Source organism: Ixodes scapularis, unplaced genomic scaffold (genome assembly GCF_016920785.2).
Source record: "Ixodes scapularis isolate PalLabHiFi unplaced genomic scaffold, ASM1692078v2 PGA_scaffold1__304_contigs__length_218370807, whole genome shotgun sequence".
Lineage (NCBI taxonomy): Eukaryota > Metazoa > Arthropoda > Arachnida > Ixodida > Ixodidae > Ixodes > Ixodes scapularis.
Window position 1 is genome coordinate 74410818 of NW_024609846.1, and position 19949 is coordinate 74430766.

Here is a 19949-nt window from a genome sequence, read left to right on the forward strand (position 1 = left end):
TGAGGGAAACAATATATTGTGACGCAAGTAATTTAAAATTTTTGGCTTCCCAGTTGTTGTTTTTTGTTTGTTTGTTTTTGTTTTTAGAGTTAACAAAGGAAAGTTAGTCGACTGAAAAGGTCATCCGATATCCGGGTAAACAAAAAAGCAAAAAGATAAAATGAAACACAATGAAAGCGCGTTTTCTTTAGCTTTTTATACAACGTCAAAACCTACCTCACACTTCAGAGCCATATGCTGCATAGGCTTTCGAGGAAGACTTCACGTGTCCTTGCTAACTTCTGAAAACAGAACCTATCCGGCTGAAATATGCGTCTGGCGCTACTCCTTGCCGCCCAACTGTGCACCACCGTACATGGAAGTAAAACTCGTGAGTGTTCATTCGTTCGAGACATAGAATTTTGATTATCATTGTCTTGTTGAAAATATTTCAATATGGTTCCTTTTTGAATGTCTGTCGCCCTATGTTCAAAACCTCAAAAATCATGCACAACCGGGACCCACCAAGTGTGCAGTACCCTTAATAAAACAAGTAAAATATCTGATGGGCATTATTTATAGCACGAGTATTCGGTTCTAGTTCCAGCCCCGCCGGAAACGGCATGCCGAATTTCTTTTTTTACAGGAGTAAACGAGAGTGCACAGAGCGGCCGCACCGACTGGTACTGAGCCTGGTAGAGCCCACTAGAGGTAACGCGGTAGGCGGCAGTAACGCAATGGAAGAGAAAAACAAAAGCGTATTTTCAATATTCGAATTGTGGCATTAACGTCACCACAATATAAACATCATTGAGCAGCTTTCAGGCATTCTGCTCCGAATATAAGTTGGCGACATTTGTAGTGTCATGTGAAAGTAACGAACCTCGCAGATACACGGGGATTGATCATGAAGTATAGTGCTTCCTTTGTCGTCTAGGTTTTGTTAATGAAGACCGCCACAAAATGACTAGCATATGGGCGTTTTACACAAGTTTCAGATTGCAGTCCCCATTGCCGACCTTCTTTAGTCTTACCGAGATACTGAGCTACCGAAACGGCGTTGACGAGCCTCCAGAAAGGCGAATGCCTTCTGGAAAACACAGTAGAAACCAAAATGGCAACAACCTGGTCTTCTATGGTGATGATTAAGTAAACAGAATAAGGGGAAAAAACAACTGAAGGTCGGTTATGGCAGCGCCGATGCACAACTGCTGCAAAGTGTCGTGGCTTGAACGTTGCGTCAGAGTCACCATGCTGGTAGTCATTCCTCCTCGTTCTTGGTGAGAATAACAAAATCGGTAATGCAAAATGTGTGCTACAGAAGCTACACACTCGGCGGCAAGGCAATTTCCGCTCAGGAGGCGTGAGTTCAAGTTATATAGTATATGCAGTCCAAAAGGTGTCAGGAATCGTAGATTTCGCTTTTAAATGACGCGTAGAAAATCGGAACATGAACTTAAAGGGGTCCTGCAATCATATTTAAGCGTCTACCTTTTTTGCGGTTTCCACGTCTCTTGGGGTTGGGGCAAGCCAGCGGGCACGGAGAGAGTAACTAAATATCAGTGCGTCATATTTTAACCGGACGACGCGGAAACCTCCTCCACCGACAAGGGCGACCCGCGGTACCGAAAGCGCCCAAAATGTGACGTCTCTGGTCCTGGGCTTGCCACTGGTCAAAGCCGCTAAGAGCTTTTTTTTAGTCGAGATACAAAATATAAGTGTCGCGAACCGTTTCAATCATGTATGAAAGTAGTTTTTGTTCAATATTTTAGATCAGAAAAGAAACAAATGCAGTTTAGAAAGTACGGAAACGAGAAATGACCCGTCGACATACCCGCCACCAAGCTGCATACTAGAAAAGGCTAGTGGGATGAGGCTACGACAAACGAGGAGCGTAGAAAGGTCCCGGATGTACGCGGCGGCGCTGTGGTCGTATACCGGCTCAAGAATCCGACCGGTTCCGAGCGTTCCGAAGGCCTTCGGCGCGGGCGCTGCTGGCGATTCGGCCATTTGGCGGTGCGTCAGCGCGAGGTGGCTCCCGTTCTGAACTGATCTTTACCCCGTGTTTGCTGTCGTTTGCGGCCAATAAAATGTTATGCCGAATTAGTGTTTAGTCGCGCTGCAAATGCAATACGAGCTGCCCTGGCCGTCCGCTTCATACAGCCTATCCAACACGTGCTTTAGTGGCGCCCTCTCGAGCCGTCGACACGGAGTGCGGCAGCCGTGTGCGCTCGATGAGCTCACTACTCCTCCTCTAGTTCAAGGCTACTCAAGGCAGGACCTACGACGTCATGAAGGAGGTTATTTTTTGCTTGTTTTTGTAATTCTAATTTGCCTATAACTTTTAAAATAAAGCGAAATTTGAGAAAAGAAAAGTTGGATTAAGTTACTACGTTCAGTACGCTCAGGTTCAGTGCAAATTAAAAACCAGTCAAAAAGTCATTGCAGGGCCCCTTTAACAAGTTAAAACTTCCACGAAAAGTTAGGTTTACTGGTGGATTTCACCAGACAAATGTACACATTACCTTAAAAAGTAACTAAATACTGTGACTCGCTACTCGCTCAAAAAGTAACGAAATAAGTTACTTTTAGAGCACAGCTCTTAGGCGCCCGTTCCCGGCTTAAGCGGCGTCGCCGTCGCCGACACCGTCGGCTTAACCGCGCGTTGCATTATGGGACGTTTCATATAATGACGTCAGGCATGACGTCGCACGTGACGTCACGTGTGACGCCACGAAGGTCCCTAGGGTCACGAGTGGCGTCATGAGTGACGTCACGAAGGTCACTCGTAACGGTCACGACCTTTCGAGGCCTCGAGTTACGTCACTATAGGGTCACGTGTGACGTCATGAGGGAGAAGAGAGGGGGAGGGAAGGAGGGGGAGGGGGTGAAGGAACAGAAAGAGGAGAAGGGGAGAAGGGAAAGGGGAAGAGGATGGGCATACCTTCCTTTCCGTACCCTTCCCTCCGTACCCTCCCCAAAAAATAACTGTATCCGTTACTTTTACCACTACTCAAAAGGAACGTGTCAGTGTACTGTAAAAGTAACTATTTATTTTTCTCGTTATTTTGACGGCCAGACACAGCAGCTTTTGTTTCATGGTTTATTGTTTTCGTTTCAGTAATCGTTGCACTTAGGAAGTAGCTGCTTCTCCAATTTTCATGACTTGTTTCCCCGCTTCCTTGAGAATACATTTCTGGCGACGATGAAGAGTCGTTCTACTGACGAGCTCGAAGGAACGGCAGTGTTGAGCTTCAGGAGCTGGTGAATCTGGGATTCCCCCCTCTTGTTTGTTCTCTCTGCTTCTAAAGATCCAACTTGACAAAGGGGTCTGTGCCTTTCCGTGTTGGCATTTTCCGGGTTTACATTCAAACTGTGCACGATTCCAGAAGGTTCAACCAACGAACCTTATTGTGTTCGCCAAGTGAAGAACATTCTCAGTTGTAGAGATAGACTGACGTGTTCAGTGATAAACGTTGCTATACCGTCATGCTGCTTAGTTGTTTCTCATGTTGTCCATTTGCCTTTGTCGCAATGGATGGACGGATACTCAAGTAAAAATTGAAACGAGCCTGTTTAAGCTGTGGTGCACACGTTACTCCTCAAAAGTAAGGAAATGCCGTTACTCCTTACTAGGACTTAAAAGTAACTAAGTACGTTACTCGTTCCTTTGCTAAAAAGTAATTAAATAAGTTACTGGTTAGCGAGAAACGTAACTAGGTAGAAGTAACTTCTTACTAGTAACGCGTTACATACATACCTTGATTTCACATTGTGAAATTTCTAGATGTAGGTTTTGATACGGTCAATTATTAGGGTAACGACAAGGACCCTTTTAATGGCGACATCTAACGCATGCGACCCCGCGAGTTTCGCTCGTGAAACCATCACCAAACAGGCGAAGGAACGAGTTGATGAAGGGGTCTGGTTTCGATCGCGTATACTTGATGTGCGCTGCGTTTCAATATTACACGGGTATTGTTCTAACTTTTACAGAAAGGTATGCGGCTTGAAACTTCACTAGGTGAAACCCACCGCTAAAGTACAGTCTTCATAAAATTTTCAGGGCGTATATTTCCATCCCTAATTCTGCCGGTAAATTCTAGAGGAAGCTCCTCGGTACCGGACACTACGAATTTCGTTTGAAAAAGAAAACGTTTTAGGTACACTATTAATTTTACAATAAAATTTGATCTTAGCCGCAATTTAGTTGCGACAAAATAAGGGTAAATGAATTTAGCCAACGATTGCATTTCCTGCCGCAAAAGGCGGTCTAGATCACCTGCGACGCGGGGCACTGAGGCTGTAAATTGTCACGAGACCCTCGGAAGCCTCAGACCGCGCTCCCAGCCAAAAACATCCGAAGCACGGATGGAGCATATCTTTAGCAACACATCTGCCGGATGGCCGTAGCGAAGCGTTAGTGACAAAGCGGAAATACACTGCTATGTTCCCTGGGGTGTTTTAGAGCGTTGTACAGCTTGTCCCAAATAGTGGCCAGGCTCTTTAAATCGACCGCAAAATTCGGTTTTTTAACCTATCGCGATACAATTTTGTGCAGCGTTGCCCACAGATGGTCCATTTTTTGTAAAATTTGTAAAGAGCGAACTTACCTGAGGAAAAGGTAAAAAACAAAACAAAAATGCTTGACTCATATGGAAACGCAGCGAAGCCACTGGTCTTCAAACCATTGGGCGCCGTTTAGCACGAGAGACAAGAGATGGCGCAAGCGGTCGCGACGTCAACTGCCGCCAGCGAAGGAGCATACGGCTCCGAGAGCCGGCGTCATTAGCAGGCGATCTTTTCGACTTCAAACACGACTTATTTGCACCTTGTGACATGGTCTTTTTTTCATATTTTGCGAGCTTTTTCTAGGGTAATTAAAAGAAGCTCGCAAAGCGTATCATCTAGCAAACACCTTAATTGAATGTTTCTCAATGGCTCTACGACTTTCAAACTCACACCTCGGCTCTTAAGCGAAAAATGAAGAAGTTATCTATTTAGTCTGAAATAAAAAAAAAAAAACTAATCAGATTAAAAAAAATCGGTGCACTTTCCTAAGACCCGTGCTAAGAAAATACAATCCGGAGAGCAAGTTTTTGCACAGGGGTTCCGGCGACATGAGAACGGCGCCGATTTCTGATTGGCTTTGATTGTAGGATAGTGGGTAGACCTCGAAGCAAACTGCCTTGAGGTCTACACACTATCCTTCATTCAGAAGCAATCAGAGCTCGCCGTTCGGACGCCACCATAACCCTTGCAAAAGAAGCAGACAACCTTGCGCTCCGGATTGGTTTCACTCCCGCACAGTGCTTCGCTTTTTTTTTTTTTTTTTTTTTTGTTTGGTGCAAGTTATTTGGAAGGAAGACGTAAACCCGTCAAAAAATGCGACGAAATAGAAAACCGTATAAAGGCCAGCCATGAAAGGCTCATAGATTCTGATCAGTACTCGCGTGACGTCAACATAGAAATTAAGGGTGTCGGGAAACGCGATCGTGGCGCACTTCCAGATTTTATGGAGAAGACGGGGGGGGGGGGGGGGGGGGGGTAGATGTACCAATCGCTCGAGCTGGTACTGCTCCTTGTCATCGCGAGCCAACCTGGTATGCAGAAAAAAACTGTGTTGTGCAGTTTGTGAGCCGCGGGAAGTGTGACGCTGTTTTTCATAAGGCAAAAAAGAAGCGTCTCTCAAATTTCAACTTTGGTCTTGACACGTATGCGCCCACTTTTCGTTAATGAACATCTCTGCCCAACTCTGAAGCGTGTTCTCGGTAAAACAATTGAAAAGAAAAAAAAAAAAAGCTTGACTGTAACTGTAGATATGTTTGGGCGCGAAACGGCAGGATTTTCGATCGTCAAGCCGAGAATGCGCCGCTTGTTCCTTTTAGCAGTGAGACAGACAGACGTTGAAATGATTCCCTTATATTTGTAGTTTTACTGCTCCTCCTTTTTTCAATGAAACTCATAGTACTTGTTTTGTGGAAAAGCTCAATCATTGTTTGTCTTCAAAAGATTGTTCTCACATCTTTCACTTAAATGCTCGTTCAGCAGCAAATAAACGTGACTCCATAATATAACTTCTTGATCAGTGTAAAGTTTACTTTGATCTTATACACGAACTCATCTCTGTCACGTCACGGCGCGGTGGTGGCGCGTCGGTCGCATTTCCGTTCTGGGGCTGTGGGCAGAAGTCCCCATGCCAGACGTGTATTCCTGCGTTGTTTTGAAAGGAACGAGACAAAAAACCTGCCTTCTCGTCAAAACGCCGCGACTGGGGCCGTACCAAAAGTGTCGAGAATGGTTTGAAGGTCAGTTTTCACGTGCTCGGTTCGTCCGAGAATATGGATATGTGCCGTGAAAAGAAAAGCAGACGCCGTCGGACAACGATTGCTTGGGTGGGAAGCACTTTGGGTTGAATTCACGGATAGCTGTTATCATCAGATTTATTTGTTTTGTTCCAACATGAACGCCAAAAAACCGTCAAGTTGTGCGGACCACCTGCGGACTACGTTCAGTGCGTCTTCACGTTCAAACGGCCACCTGATCGTTCGAACTGTCGTCTGCTCTTTCAGACGTGTCTGCTTGTCGTCTGCTCTCTCAGACGACGCCGGCCCGTAGACAGAATCTTGGCCCGGTACTTGCGATAAGAAGTAATGCGCGCCTCAAAAGACCTAAATTTGAAGGTTGGTGAGCGGGCTCGATGTAAACAGTAGATACAAGGAGATGTTGATCATTGTTACCAGTGACCATCACCGACTCGCTAGGCCTGATTCGCAAGATTCGATTCTGCTTTAGATTTTCAGTATCGACGTCGACCATCTCAGCTTCGGTTCACGCTTTTGCAGCCCGAGCGGCGTTGCGACTGAAAATAGCGAGCGAAATCTCATCATGCAAATCAGGCTTGAGCGTACATTCTGCGGCGTCCACGCGGAATGAATCGCGGCATGTCACATTATTGACGCGAAGTTTTGCGGTGTAACGAGCCTTGTAAATTTTGCTCAGGCCGCTCAAGTAGTCAGACATTGCCAGGAAGACGTAGAATCAACAATTCGAACGCGAAAAAGGGCAGGGGGACTCACACAGACGCCGATAACATCGCATTTCAATGGTTTGTTTATGGGCGACGGCGAGCGTCTTGCCCACACCGCCATCGCGCATGCGCGGCGCCGGTGGCGTCCGCTAGAGGCGTTCCGGGCGCTCCGGTTTGTTTGTAAACATGAGTTGGTGTATAACGCTTACGTAAACGCGGTGACAGCAGGAGGTTGATATGCTTATTATACAGGATTACAAACATTTCTTTCTAAACCGCGTGGTGGTGTTGCTATTCACTTGAAAAGTTATATCAAATGTAAGTTGATAAAGATCTGTTCTCAAGTTACAAGTGATTATGAAATATTAAGTCTAAAATATGGAAACAGTATTGTTACCTTTTTGTAATGACCACCTTAAAAAAATTTCAAAATGTTTTTTTTTTTCTTGAAGTGTTCTTGGATTATGTTTCAGTAAATAGCGATCGCTTGTTGCTGGGGATGATTTTAATATAAATATATAGGGAATCCTATTTAAAGATGAACGATAAATTCTACGCTACACTTTAACGTTTTTCAAAACGTTATCATATCCGCGACTAGAGTTACATTATCCATATAAAATGCAATGGATATTTTTATTACCAATACATCTACCAAAGTCAAAGTCAGGGGAACCAGAAGCTGCGATATCAGGAATTTTATTTTTGTTTTCCGTATATAATTATGAACCGCAAGAATGAAGTTCGAATTCTATACCCCCACCTTTTAGAAAATGACAGATGTTTGCCTACTAGCAATTAGGGACGCGGACTTAAACTGTGATCAAACACCTATTTACTCGATAGATGCGGATGAATCTTGTAACGAATATTTACACATTTTCGAAGCACTTTATTACTCACATTTTCCGTTCAAAACAGTAACTGTAAACAGGAAAATAAAAAATGATGGAAAAAAACACACTTATGTATTGCGTTTGAAACGTAAAGAAATCAAGACAAGCTATTACGTTTTAAGAAACTTAGAAAAGGATTAACGTCCTTACTAAGGAAATTTTAATAGTTGTACTATAAGCAAAAATTCTACGAGGGCACAAAAACTGAGCCCTGAGGTTATTTAGAAAGTTAGAAATTAAGCTCTTAGTCGCAATAAGCTATATTCTTGTATTAGGAGAATTAGCCCTAGAATGTCGCAATATGTCGGGAGCGTGACTGGTGGAATGTTTTAACGCCCACTTTACAAATACAGAGACTACTGTCTACGACGACTGAGCCAGTTGTTATTTCAGGCATGTCGATGACACGTTTTTCTGAAGCCCACTGTGAAGAAAGAAGTCCTTAACATCGGGCTCAAGAACAGTAAGAGTAGTGATATTGACAAGCTAGAAATCAAGCCAGTTACATTTGCAATGGATATTATTGCACCATACTCCTGCCGCAAGCATAAAGTTGGCTGAAGTTGCAGTCATATAAAAAGATGGTGATAAAAACATGGTAAAAAGCTATACACCCCGAATCGTACTACGTGTTTTTGCACTCGAGAAAATTGTTCTTACACGTCTCAATAACTCTTTTTTAAAAAACATTCTGAGCTAACAGACAATCAGTTCGGTTTCCGAAATGGCAAATCAACTGAAGCTACGCTGTTATTTCAGAGTAAAATTATATTGTAGAACATGGAAAAGAGGCTTATACGGTATTCATCAATTTTAGCACAGCATTTTATGTTCTAAATCACCCAATTTTGCTTGCGAAATTAAGTCGTTATGGCATCGTGGTGTGCAATTGCTTTTCTAAAATCGTATTTACAACATAGGAAAGGGTGTGTTGTTCATGATCGACATCGCTCTTCTCTGGTGAATATAGAGCAATATACTCAAGGGAGTATATTAGGAACTCTTTTGTATAATGTGCGCATCAATGATATTGGGAACATTTATAATGGAGCGCAGGTTATTATCTATGCAGAAAATAGATGCCTGTTTCTCTCTGCTGATGATGCTATTATAGTAATAGGCACAGCAAACTATGTTCAACAAAAGTTTTCTATTGGTCTGACGTAATTCCGCTCAACGTAAACGCAGCGAAATCCAACGCTGCTTTATAGACGCTTTGCAGCAGCTGTGCATGGACGCCGCCATAAGTGACCTTCAGTTTTTGTTTCCTCTTATTCCGTTTATTTCACTTCATCATTACCATGGCAGGCCAGGTTATTGCCACATTAGATTCAGCTGTGTCCTTTTCTAAAGCATTGGCCTTTGTAGAGGATCGTCAACTACCGTTTCAGTTGCTCGGCATCTCGGTAAGACAAGAGAATGTCAGCAATGACGGCTGTAATTTGGCGCGTGTGTAAAGCGTCTATAGAGGGCTGCTAATGAACCAATCGCGGTAAATCATAAAGCAAACTTGGTACTTCGGACATTAAATTAGTAAAGAAACATAAACCTTTAGGTGTATTTTTTTCGGAGCACTTGACGTTGGAATTTCATGTCAACTATCTAGGTGGTAAACTTTTTAGAGTTGTCGGTACTGTCGTCGCTGGTTGCCGGAGTGTTTTACGCCCCGACTTTGAGCTATTACTACTGAGAAAAACGAATGTTTTTCTCAGTAGCGGATAATTTATCCTTTGCGGATAATTTGTATACAGACCACAAAGACCTTGGTTTACAAAACTTCAAATATTTCCTGTGGTTACTTCCTGTAAATACTTCATGCGCAATCAAGATACATTGAAATACGAAAGAGCGAGCGCGTGGCTTTCTGTACGCGCTGCGCAGCCCGGCGACGGGCAAGAGAAGGTTGCGCATACACAATAAGGCCTGAGATACAACAATTCGCGTTTTACTAAGATATGCCTTGACAATCGCTCGGTGTGGCAGCGCTTCGGCTGGGCGTGTGAGCGCTTTGTCACGGCGCGTTGCAGCTGCACGACGCAGCCGGAAGACGGGGGGAAAACGGCGGCGCGAACGGGCTCCTAGCAACGCGTTGCGCCAAGTCAAGCTCTAGCACACCGAATGATAGCCCAAGACCACGGCAAGGCATATTATAGTTGGACGCGAACCCTCGCAGTTATGGCCTTACTGCGCGTGCGCAACCTTCCCTAGCCTGTCGTCAGGCTGCGCAGTATGTATAGAAAGCCACGCGCTCTGTTGTTAATAGTTTAATGTATCACGACTGTACGAATACCGTTTGTTTTATGCGATTTGTTCCTCATCTGAGGCACTTGTAGATATTTTGTACATTCTTTCAACTCATAATGAACGAAAGTAATGTGAACACACGTCGTACGGAGACATATATGCTACCCCAATCTCGCACAAACAATAATTGCAGTCACTACATTTATTGCACCATCCTCATTAAACGAGTGTATCACAAACAACATAAATGTAATGTAATGTAATGTAATGTTTTATTTGCTCAGGAGAGCCGCGGCACCGCAGAAAGGCAAGAGCCCGTACCAAGGAGGCCCGCGGTGCCGTGTCTAGTGATGGTGATTATGCGATGGTGTAATGTACAGATGAAAGTTATGGTGTGTTAGGCCTAGCAGCAATCTTCGCGGTGATGGTCTTCGCGGTGCTGCCATGGGCTGCTTACTTCTGGCAGGCCGGTCTCAAGCGCCTGGAGAGGGCTCTTCGCGTGCCATACTTGCATACGAGCCGGCCGAATTACCGGCGGCGCAGGGAGTCCAGCACCCCCGCAGGGGTTGGCGCCGGTGTTGGCCAGGCGGCGGTCTGTACGAAAGCGGGCCTTGGAGTGTCCCAGCTTGCGGTCCAGCTTGTAACTGGGCAGCGTGAGAACCCCCTGTCGATCGAAGACATGGTCTGTGGCACTGGTTTGGCTGGCTCTCTGACGATCGAAAAGACACGTCTTACGCCCAGGTTAACTAAGAGAGACCTCCGCTTGTACTGTGTGAAGCTTCGCATAGTAGGAATTCGAATAACGTGTTTTCGGTTGAGATTATTTATAAATCACGCGTTTTCTGTTGAGATTATTTATAAATCACGTGTTTTCTGTTGAGATTATTTATAAATGGTAACTTGTGCTTTTGAGGGTGTCAAAGCTGCTGCTAATGTAAATGTAAATGGATCCTAGACGCAGTCGACCTGTTTTGAACAGCTCTTTTTCTGGTAATCCCTCCAGTTTCCTGAAAAATGAAGCTTTGATTTGATCTATATGTATACATCAGGGATGGGCAGCATTTTAAATACAAGTATTTTAAATACGTATTTCAAATACTTTGTGTATTTTGCATTTGTATTTAATTACAAATTTGGTCATGTATCTGACGTGTGTATTTAAATACTAAAACGTGGGTATTTCAAATACAATTGTAATTAAATACTATTTTGTGGGCGAAAATACATCCCTCAAATTTATTGTCACTGTCTAGAGCAGGAAGAAAACTACCTTCTGCACCGAATGCAGTGTCTTCAATCAAGCACAAGCGTTTAGTGACTTTGTGATTACGGCGCTGGTCCAGTGGCGGTCCCAGACATTGGTTTTAGGGGGGGGGGGGGGGGGCGAAATTGCTGCTTAAATAACAAAAAAAGAGACATATCACACTTTTTTGTGAATAAAGATTTTTTTTTATTAGTCCCACTGTTTGCAAGTCGGAAAGGCGCAACATGTAAACCTTTGCGCGCAATATAGCTTTAGCGCTGAATACATTCGACGCGTGCACAATCGTACAACATTGCATATACTTTTTTTTATTTATTCACAAATGTTACTACCTTCCATTGAAAGGTGTCGTAGGACTGGGGTTTTATATAACAAATATAAAAAGTGCAGTGAAAGGTTTCTAATGAAAATTTACACCTTATTCATTTTGTCGAAATTAGATTTCAGAGAGCACACACGCTCCAGTGAGTCTGCTCTTTTTAAAGGGGTCTCCTTTCCTACGTCCCTATGTGAAGACATCGTCCGAGCTCACAGATCTTCCAATCAAGACCGACTGTGGTCTTTTTGCTTGGCTGTAAAATAAAAAATTATAAAAAGCGATCGATTTGGGGGGGGGGGGGGGGGAAGCGGTCGCCCCCTTCGCCCCCCCCCCCCCCCCCCTTAGGACCGCCACTGCGCTAGTCCAGGGCAAGGCTAGTGACGAAATCGACGTTCACAGGCAGACTGGCTAAATAAGTGCCTGTGACAACTGGCGATGCTTTCCAGCCTGATTTCCATCCATATTTTTGCCTGGAACATTCTAAATGCGCGGGTCGTCCAGATTTTCGTAACTGGTGCGAGTTGCAACAATAAAAAAATCTCTAGCTATACTTCGTTTCAGCTTCGGTCCAGACGCAGCCGATGCTACAAGCGCGAGCATGTGGCCCAGAACAGTGCTTGCACTGCACGAGCGCGCGTGCTTCGCAGGGATGCTGAAAGCCCGGAGCTCACGCTTGTAGCTTTAGCTGCGTTTGGACCGAAGCTGAAACGAAGTATATTGCTGTTCGTCTTGGTCGTATCGGTTCTTTGTTGGTCTATACCAAAATGTAGTCGACAAACAAAGCTGCTTGAAGCTCTGTACTTTTTTCAGCTATTACGTCCAAGCTGATTACGTTTTTTTTTTTTTGGTGATTATATTTTTATTACGTTACTAGAGCCTCGCACACTAACTCCCGAGTGTGCGATGCAAAATTAAAATGAGATACCCAGAAACCCGTTGCAGGTGCCCTGAAGTCGCTGACGCAAATTTTGAGGAATGTATTTGGAAAAGTATTTGGAGGAGTCCAAATACATTTGGTTGTATTTGTATTTTGTATTTAAATGCTTTTTTGGAAATTTAATTAGATTTGTAATTAAATACATTTTTGAACAAGTATTTTGTATTTGTATTTCGATACATATTTGCATGTATTTTGCCCATCCCTGGTATACATGTATACATTTTGCCTTGTTTACATGATAAAAGAATTCAGCTTAAATGGCGGACTACCGTGCCTCTTGTGTAACAAAACAATAGGCACTTTTTAAGCTGCATTTGATAAGATAAAATAGAAAGTTTTGATTCGCTAATTGTGAACTTTCTTGTTCTTTTTGTGTAATTTGAAAAACACGGGCCACTTTACCTGATCATGTGACGTATACTGCACTCAGGAACACTATGCCTGCCTTTACCCTCCGCCCGTTCCTAGATTTTGAAATGGAATTACCGCCTGAATTTTAGGAACTAGCTAAACATGTTTCAGCTTCAAAAACCGCGGAAGTAATCTGTGCATCTCAACACGTTCCGTCCAGTAATCCTGAAAAGAGGAAAAACATTTGAGAAGATGATGCACGTTCCACGAAACGGGGTACTGAGGCGAGTGTAATATTTAAAGAAGAAATAGCAAACTATCGTCCAATAAAATGCCGAACGGAATGTATTTGCACAGTATGAATGATATGGTTTGTGAGAATCAACCTTACTGTATTCCTCAATGTCCGTCGTTATTTCGATGCCGTTAGACACGCTCATATTCTCGAGAGATTCATCTCTCTTATGGTACAAAAACAGGTTCTACTTTTTGATAATAAAAAATAAAAAATCTGAGCTACCTAAGATTTCTAGCAACCGCAAGCACTGATAACAACAGGCACCATTAGAGGCGTATCACAATATGGTCTTATCGAGCCCACATTACTTCACGATAATCACCGAATTGCCATGTCCCCTCCGAGCACCCTTACCCGTATACGCATATGGAGATGATGTTTTGTTTATCCGGTTCAAACCATATCATTTGGAAGCACCAGATGCAAGAGACTTGAAATAAGTATGCTTGGTAGAAGAGCGTGTTGGTTTAAGTCAAGGATGAAGAAAGAATAAACAATTAAATCAGGGACAACACAACCGCATGGTTGTGTTGTCCCTGTTTTAATTGTTTATTCTTTCTTCATCCTTGACTTGAAATAAACCTTGCATTTTTAACAGAAAAAGGTATGAAGCATTTTCCAGGAAAGTCAACATGTAATTATCTCTGAAAAACACCCCATTTTCATTTACTTATCAAGGAACAAACACACAGCTTTCCTGGAATTCTATGACCTCAATCACTGATGTGGTCTTGAAACAATGATATATTCGAGGGAAAAATCAATAAATAACGTTGGGAACGTTTTATGTCGCTTAGATGTGGCCAAATGCGGTATTAATTTGAATTGAATAATTTTATTTTACATGTCACTAGCCGATAAGCACTTGCATATTTCATACCGGTTTTGCATGAGCTTTCAAAATCTTAATTCCGCCTTTTTTATATGGTGGCTAAAAGTATGAAAATATTCCAATGCAACATATAATATGTTTCATATTGCTGTAGTTGATTAACTACACTCTCAATGTTACCCGAACAAAAATATGTAATAATGATTGTCCCATATATATATAAAAATACTTATTTTATTTTTACATATTATGACAGCGAAAATTTTTAATTTTTCAAATAAATGAGAGATATTTTTTTTATAAAGGCATCAAGAAACATTTTGGACCGGGCACATTGGCAACCCATTATCCTTGTTTCCGTTACTGGATACAAAAACTCCCAGTTTCTTACCATGTACTGGGAATGAACTTTGCCGACAGCTGAGAGGCTGCAAAACGCTGTATATAGTCATACTGTCGTGTTTAAGTTAGCCGACTTACGTCCTGCTAAATTTAGTAGACGGTGTTCATGTGAAACTGAAAGGTCTCGTCACGCCATGACGGATCATACCATTAAATTACTGCTATATACCAACCCAACTCTCCTACGTCAGGCCGCGGTGACGGCATTTCAGGCGCACTTCCCATCTGGGGTGTGGGGGAAGGCGCCACGCCGTCGGCACATTCCTGCGTTGTTTTCGAGAACAATATCTGAAACCTGCATTCTCCTCAAAGCTTCGCAACTGCGGCTGTACTGAAAAAGCCAGAAAATGTATCAAAAGCAGTTTTCACCGGTTTTTTCTGCCTGCCCTGTTCGCCTGAAAACACGGAAAGATGCCACAAAAAGGGAAACCTACCGTATTTTCCGGACTATAGTCCGCACCCGGTGTATAGTCCGCAGGGGGAAATTTGGGGTCAAAAATAAAAGATTTTGCTTAGATAGCCCGCACCCGGTGCATAGTGCGCACCTGGTGCTTAGTCGACACAAAAATCTTCTCATAGACGGCACACGTTTAGAAATGTCTGCTTTTTAGCTCACAATAAAGCCTATAATGTGCATAAATCATCATTAACATACACTTTCGTGCGCAGAATTTGTCACGTCTCGTCATAATAAACGATCTTGAAAAACATATTCCTGTACAGTCCGCACGCGTAGATAGTTCGCACATTTCAACTTTTAAACATGTATAGTCCGCGGACTATAGCCTGGAAAATACGGTAGACGCCGTCGTGACACCATTGCTTGTGCGGGAAGCAACTTCTGTTGAATTCACGGAGACATGTGGTCATCTGATTATTTCGTTCTGTTCCTACATAACGTGAAAAACCCTACAAGTAGTCCGGACTCCCCTGGTCCAGTGCGCCTTTACACTCAAACAGCCGTCTGATATTTCAAGTGTCGTCTGCTCGTACAAACTTGTCTGCTTGTTCAAGTTGTCGCCGTGCCCATTCAAATGACAACGGCCCGTAGGTCACACGTTGACGTGCTTAACTACATATAGCGACCAAGTTAGTGCAGGCCTTAAAATACTTTTCATTATGAAGGTTGTTTGGTGTAAGTAGGCCCGTTGCAAATAGTATATACAGGGAATGTTGATCATTGTTACCGGTGGCCATTACCGACTCGTTATGTCTGATTCACACGGTCCGATTCTGCTTGCGAGTTCAAGTATTGAGGTCAAGCATGGCAGCAAGTGTCCACGCTTTTTTCCTTCAGCTTGAGCGACGTTGCGATAAAAAATAGCGACCAGATTTTCATAAAGTGAATCAGGCTTTAACGTCCATCTATGGCGTCTTCGCGGAATAATTCTTCACACGTGAGATTATTAGAGAGTTTCGTAGATTGTTTTCCAAGGCCCGCTACCGCTACTCGCGCGCGCTGCAGAGCATGCATCGAAGTGGCAGCGCGATCTCCCGCTACAAAAAGCGTGTCCTGAAAACGCGATCTACTAAAACTACCGACGATTCACGCAAAGATTTACGTTGTAACGAACCTTGTTAATAGAGGCCTTTAGTAGACTGTATTCGAGAGTACGCTTTGATAGCGGGAGCTCGTGCACGCCGTCACTTACAAGCGTGGATTGAGCACGCGCCTGCTGGACTCGCTGTCTGCGTTGTACGATCTACTAAGACTTCCTAATTGTTCTGAGGCCACTATTGTAGTCAGTCATGGCTAGGAATATGTATAATAAACAATTCTAACGCGAAAAAGAGCACGGGGACTCACGCCAACAACATCGCATTCTAAACGCTCGTTGTCGAGGGACGGCGCGCTTCTTGCCGACACCCCAACTTGCATGCGGGGCGGGACGCCGGTGACGTGCCGCTACAGGCGCTCGGGATTGTTTGATAACATGGGTTGGTGTAAATATATGCCACAAAATTTCCCAGGATATATAACGTAAAATAAACACGTGTAAGCCTCCGCTGCGAAATTTCGTGATAACGGTTTTTGTCGTAAAATGAACGTTTACGTGATACCAAAAAAAAAAAAACAGGTTGGCTCATCTTTTCTTGCAAGAAAATTAAGATATATACCCCAGGACTAAGAATATAAAAATGCATTTCAGTGTACACCGATTATTCAACTATTTTTAATGAATGAACATAGGCTTTCTTGATTTGCTCGCCAGATAAGGAATAATTGTTGCAACGCTCTCACACCAGGTACGCAATTAATCGCAAATAGCACTCCAGATTAGCGACAGGCATGAATGCAACATGTGCATTTGCGAGAAATGTATCGGTCATCTGTACAGACTCGAGGGTAGTATCACATTATATGAAACATGAATACGCCCAAAGCAAATGCTTCATTGATGTGCAGGACTATACTCGGCGACAACTTTTCTTGGCAATGCAGTGGAAGGTACAGGCTCACGTCCCCTCTCCCATTTTAAGTGTACGCAGGCTCTCCTCCTCCCCCATTTCCGGGGAGAGGAGGAGAGCCTGCGTACACTCAAAATGGGAGAGGGGACGCGGGACGTACCTTCCACTGCATTGCCAAGAAAAGTTGTCGCGGAGTATAGCAGGTTTGGCACGCTTTGAAAAATTCAAATTCTAAACGCACATACCTGAAATTGGGAACACAAATGTAGTTTTACAACAAGTTTTATGACTAATTTTCTTAAGAGCTCAAGTCAGAGGCGGTAATATATTAAAAATAGAGCAGAACCGACGGTCGTGCATTCCCTATGCCCCATATAATGTTTTTCGTCAGCACACTGGTTTGAGATCTTGCTCCTAGGTGATCATTGTCCATATATGCCGCCAAACGTATTAGTTATCGCGATTATCTTGCTCATCGCCAGCCTCTGGTTTTCGGTTTTAGCGTTTCTGCCTACAGCAAGCCACCCCGGAGCATGCTCATAAACCAGTGCGCACACGAAAGCCAGGCCAATGAAACAAATAAAAAAACACACAGACTCTAATCTTATCTTATTTTTAATATTTCAATGCCTCAGAATTGAGCTGTAGAAAATAGTCATATAACTTGTGACGAAGTACGTTCGCATTCCCTATTTCGGGTTTGTACGTTCGGAATTTTAATGTTTTCAAGGCGTGCACAATGCATGTGTTATTTCTTACGGACTCGACTTATACTGTCCGTACAGAGAGCTTGATGGGAAAATAAATTATGAAGATATGATTCACTTTCAATTAATCCAGATAAAAATTAGGTGGTAAATTTTTGTACAAAATTGACCTATTGCACAAAAAATCTCCCTATTTATTCATTAAAAAATAAATTTTAAAGCTTTTGTTAATTTTTAAGCAATAACCTGATGCTGAGGAAAGCTTCTGTACCCGTCAAGTGAAGTTGTACGTATGCTATACACCTTAAAAAAGTAGGTTGAGGTGATCTGAACAAAAGGCGAGTTCTGACAGAAACCACTGCCGGAAGCTGTCGAGAACGCTGTTTGTGTACTGGCGAACTTTAGATTTTTTATGTGTAATTGTACCGATGACTACATAAAACAACTGGAGAATTCCTGCTTTGTCTCACAAACCTGTGTTCGCTGACTACACCTTCTATATGGCGGACGGGTATGACCTGGAGAAGGTGTTCTCGAAATCTTTAGCTCGAAGTTACAAAAGAGAAGCCCGGAATGTCGGTTATGATGCAACTTTCCTGAAAAAGAATCTATGATATTTTTTCCAAGAATAAAGATTTCTCCCAAGTGCATTTTGACTGCGATAAGTGCCAAATTATGTTTTTCTACAGTGTATAAAAAACAGAAGTGCAGCTGGGGATGGATGTAGTTACTTGACAGGGAAACGATGGGCGAGCCTGAGTACCGCAGCCTGCATTGAGCGAAGACACTTCCGTCAGCAAATTTTCTGAGACTGTGTTTATCTTTCGCTTAATTATTAAGTAAATACAGCGCACCCACCATCCTCCAGATTAAATAAAATGCAATCATCACGCTAGCTTTACGCTTTGACCATACTTCCACCGAGCCTTATTATTTTTCCATTCGTGAAAGGGGAAACATAATAGGACCTATCTCTGGTTCCAGTGGAACTTTATACCAAAGCGTTTTCCAGGTAGGTATTGAGGACTGCATTAGCTAAGATTGTCTCAGACAGCACGCACAAGTGATCGTCACCGCAACGCGTCTCTGCTCCGGGACTAAAAATCTTTGGCGAGTTACAATCGCCAAGATCAGGGAGAGATAGGCGCAGTACAGAACTAATTGAACATTTTATAACCTTAATCTATGTTTGCGTCCGCTCCACCTACTGAGCCCAGATTGATCTATCTCAAACCATGAGAAGCGTTTGCAATTTAATGACGGACGCCTTCGGCGGAGGTTGGTCTCAAGGGCGCATGCGCTGCGTTCTCCCGTGGCGAGGAGTAGCGACCGCGTGATTCCGCACAACCTGTTGGAAACTCTGTAATACAGGCTTTCTAGCTCTACCAAGCGCCGCTGGCGCCCCGCAGCTGCACGTCCTCGAACTAACCCCGACCTCACCAAACAGTGCTGTGCTGCATATTTCATCATACACCTCTGTTTAGAAGAACAGGCTTCGATGGGTGTGGACGCTGTCTGCAGCTAATTGTTCGAAGTTTTATTAAATGAAATGTTCACTTATTACGATTTTGAACGACGGAAACCTTAATAATTTTTTTTCAAGCAAAAATAATTTTCAAGATTAAAAAAAGAAAAGCAAAAAAATAAAAAAAAAAACGAACTAGGAGACAATGATGTTACAAAGAGGCCCAAATGAGAGAGAACATCGTTTAATGAAGCGTCGAAGTGCCAAAAAGCTACATTAATTTTTTTTTCGGGATTTATTTCGTTCATAAAAAAGATTTTATTCTGAAAAGGAAGCAGGACGCCTCGAGATGAACGTTTTAATAGAAATGCATGATATATGTGACCGACCAAAGTTGTCTGTTTACAGCAATCACTAACTTCATGAAAAGAAAGTTCTTACGAACAAATCGCATTTTCGAAACGTCCATGAAACTAGAAAAAAAAAATGTTCAAAACGCAGAACTCATTCGCAACATCTCGCAATATTTAGCTACAACGCTGAGATAAATTTTCACCTTGTTTGAATCTTGTTAACTTCTATGGTTAATATTTTTTACAGGCAATGATTTCAAAACAACAGTGCCAATAAATGGAACTTGCAATGCCACTATGCTAAAGGTCGCGGACAATGTGAGTAGTTCCATTCCTTGTCTTTACAGAGTAAGATTTTATTATCCCCAGAACGGATATTGCGGCCAAAAAAGGAGTTGGAGCAATTTTCCGAAAAAGCAAGACGGCCGCCGCCATAATTGCTTTGAGTGGGAAATTTATT

The 19949-nt window shown here is 43.0% G+C and overlaps 1 protein-coding gene across 1 annotated transcript in view; it reads left to right on the forward strand.

Moving 5' to 3' along the window:
• LOC121835952 overlaps nt 1-19949 on the forward strand; it is a 93628-nt gene that overhangs the window by 13728 nt on the left and 59951 nt on the right. The window contains exon 2 of the mRNA XM_042290533.1: nt 19737-19807. Within this exon, the coding sequence (XP_042146467.1) occupies nt 19737-19807 (71 nt within the window). The remainder of the gene's footprint in view (nt 1-19736; nt 19808-19949) is intronic.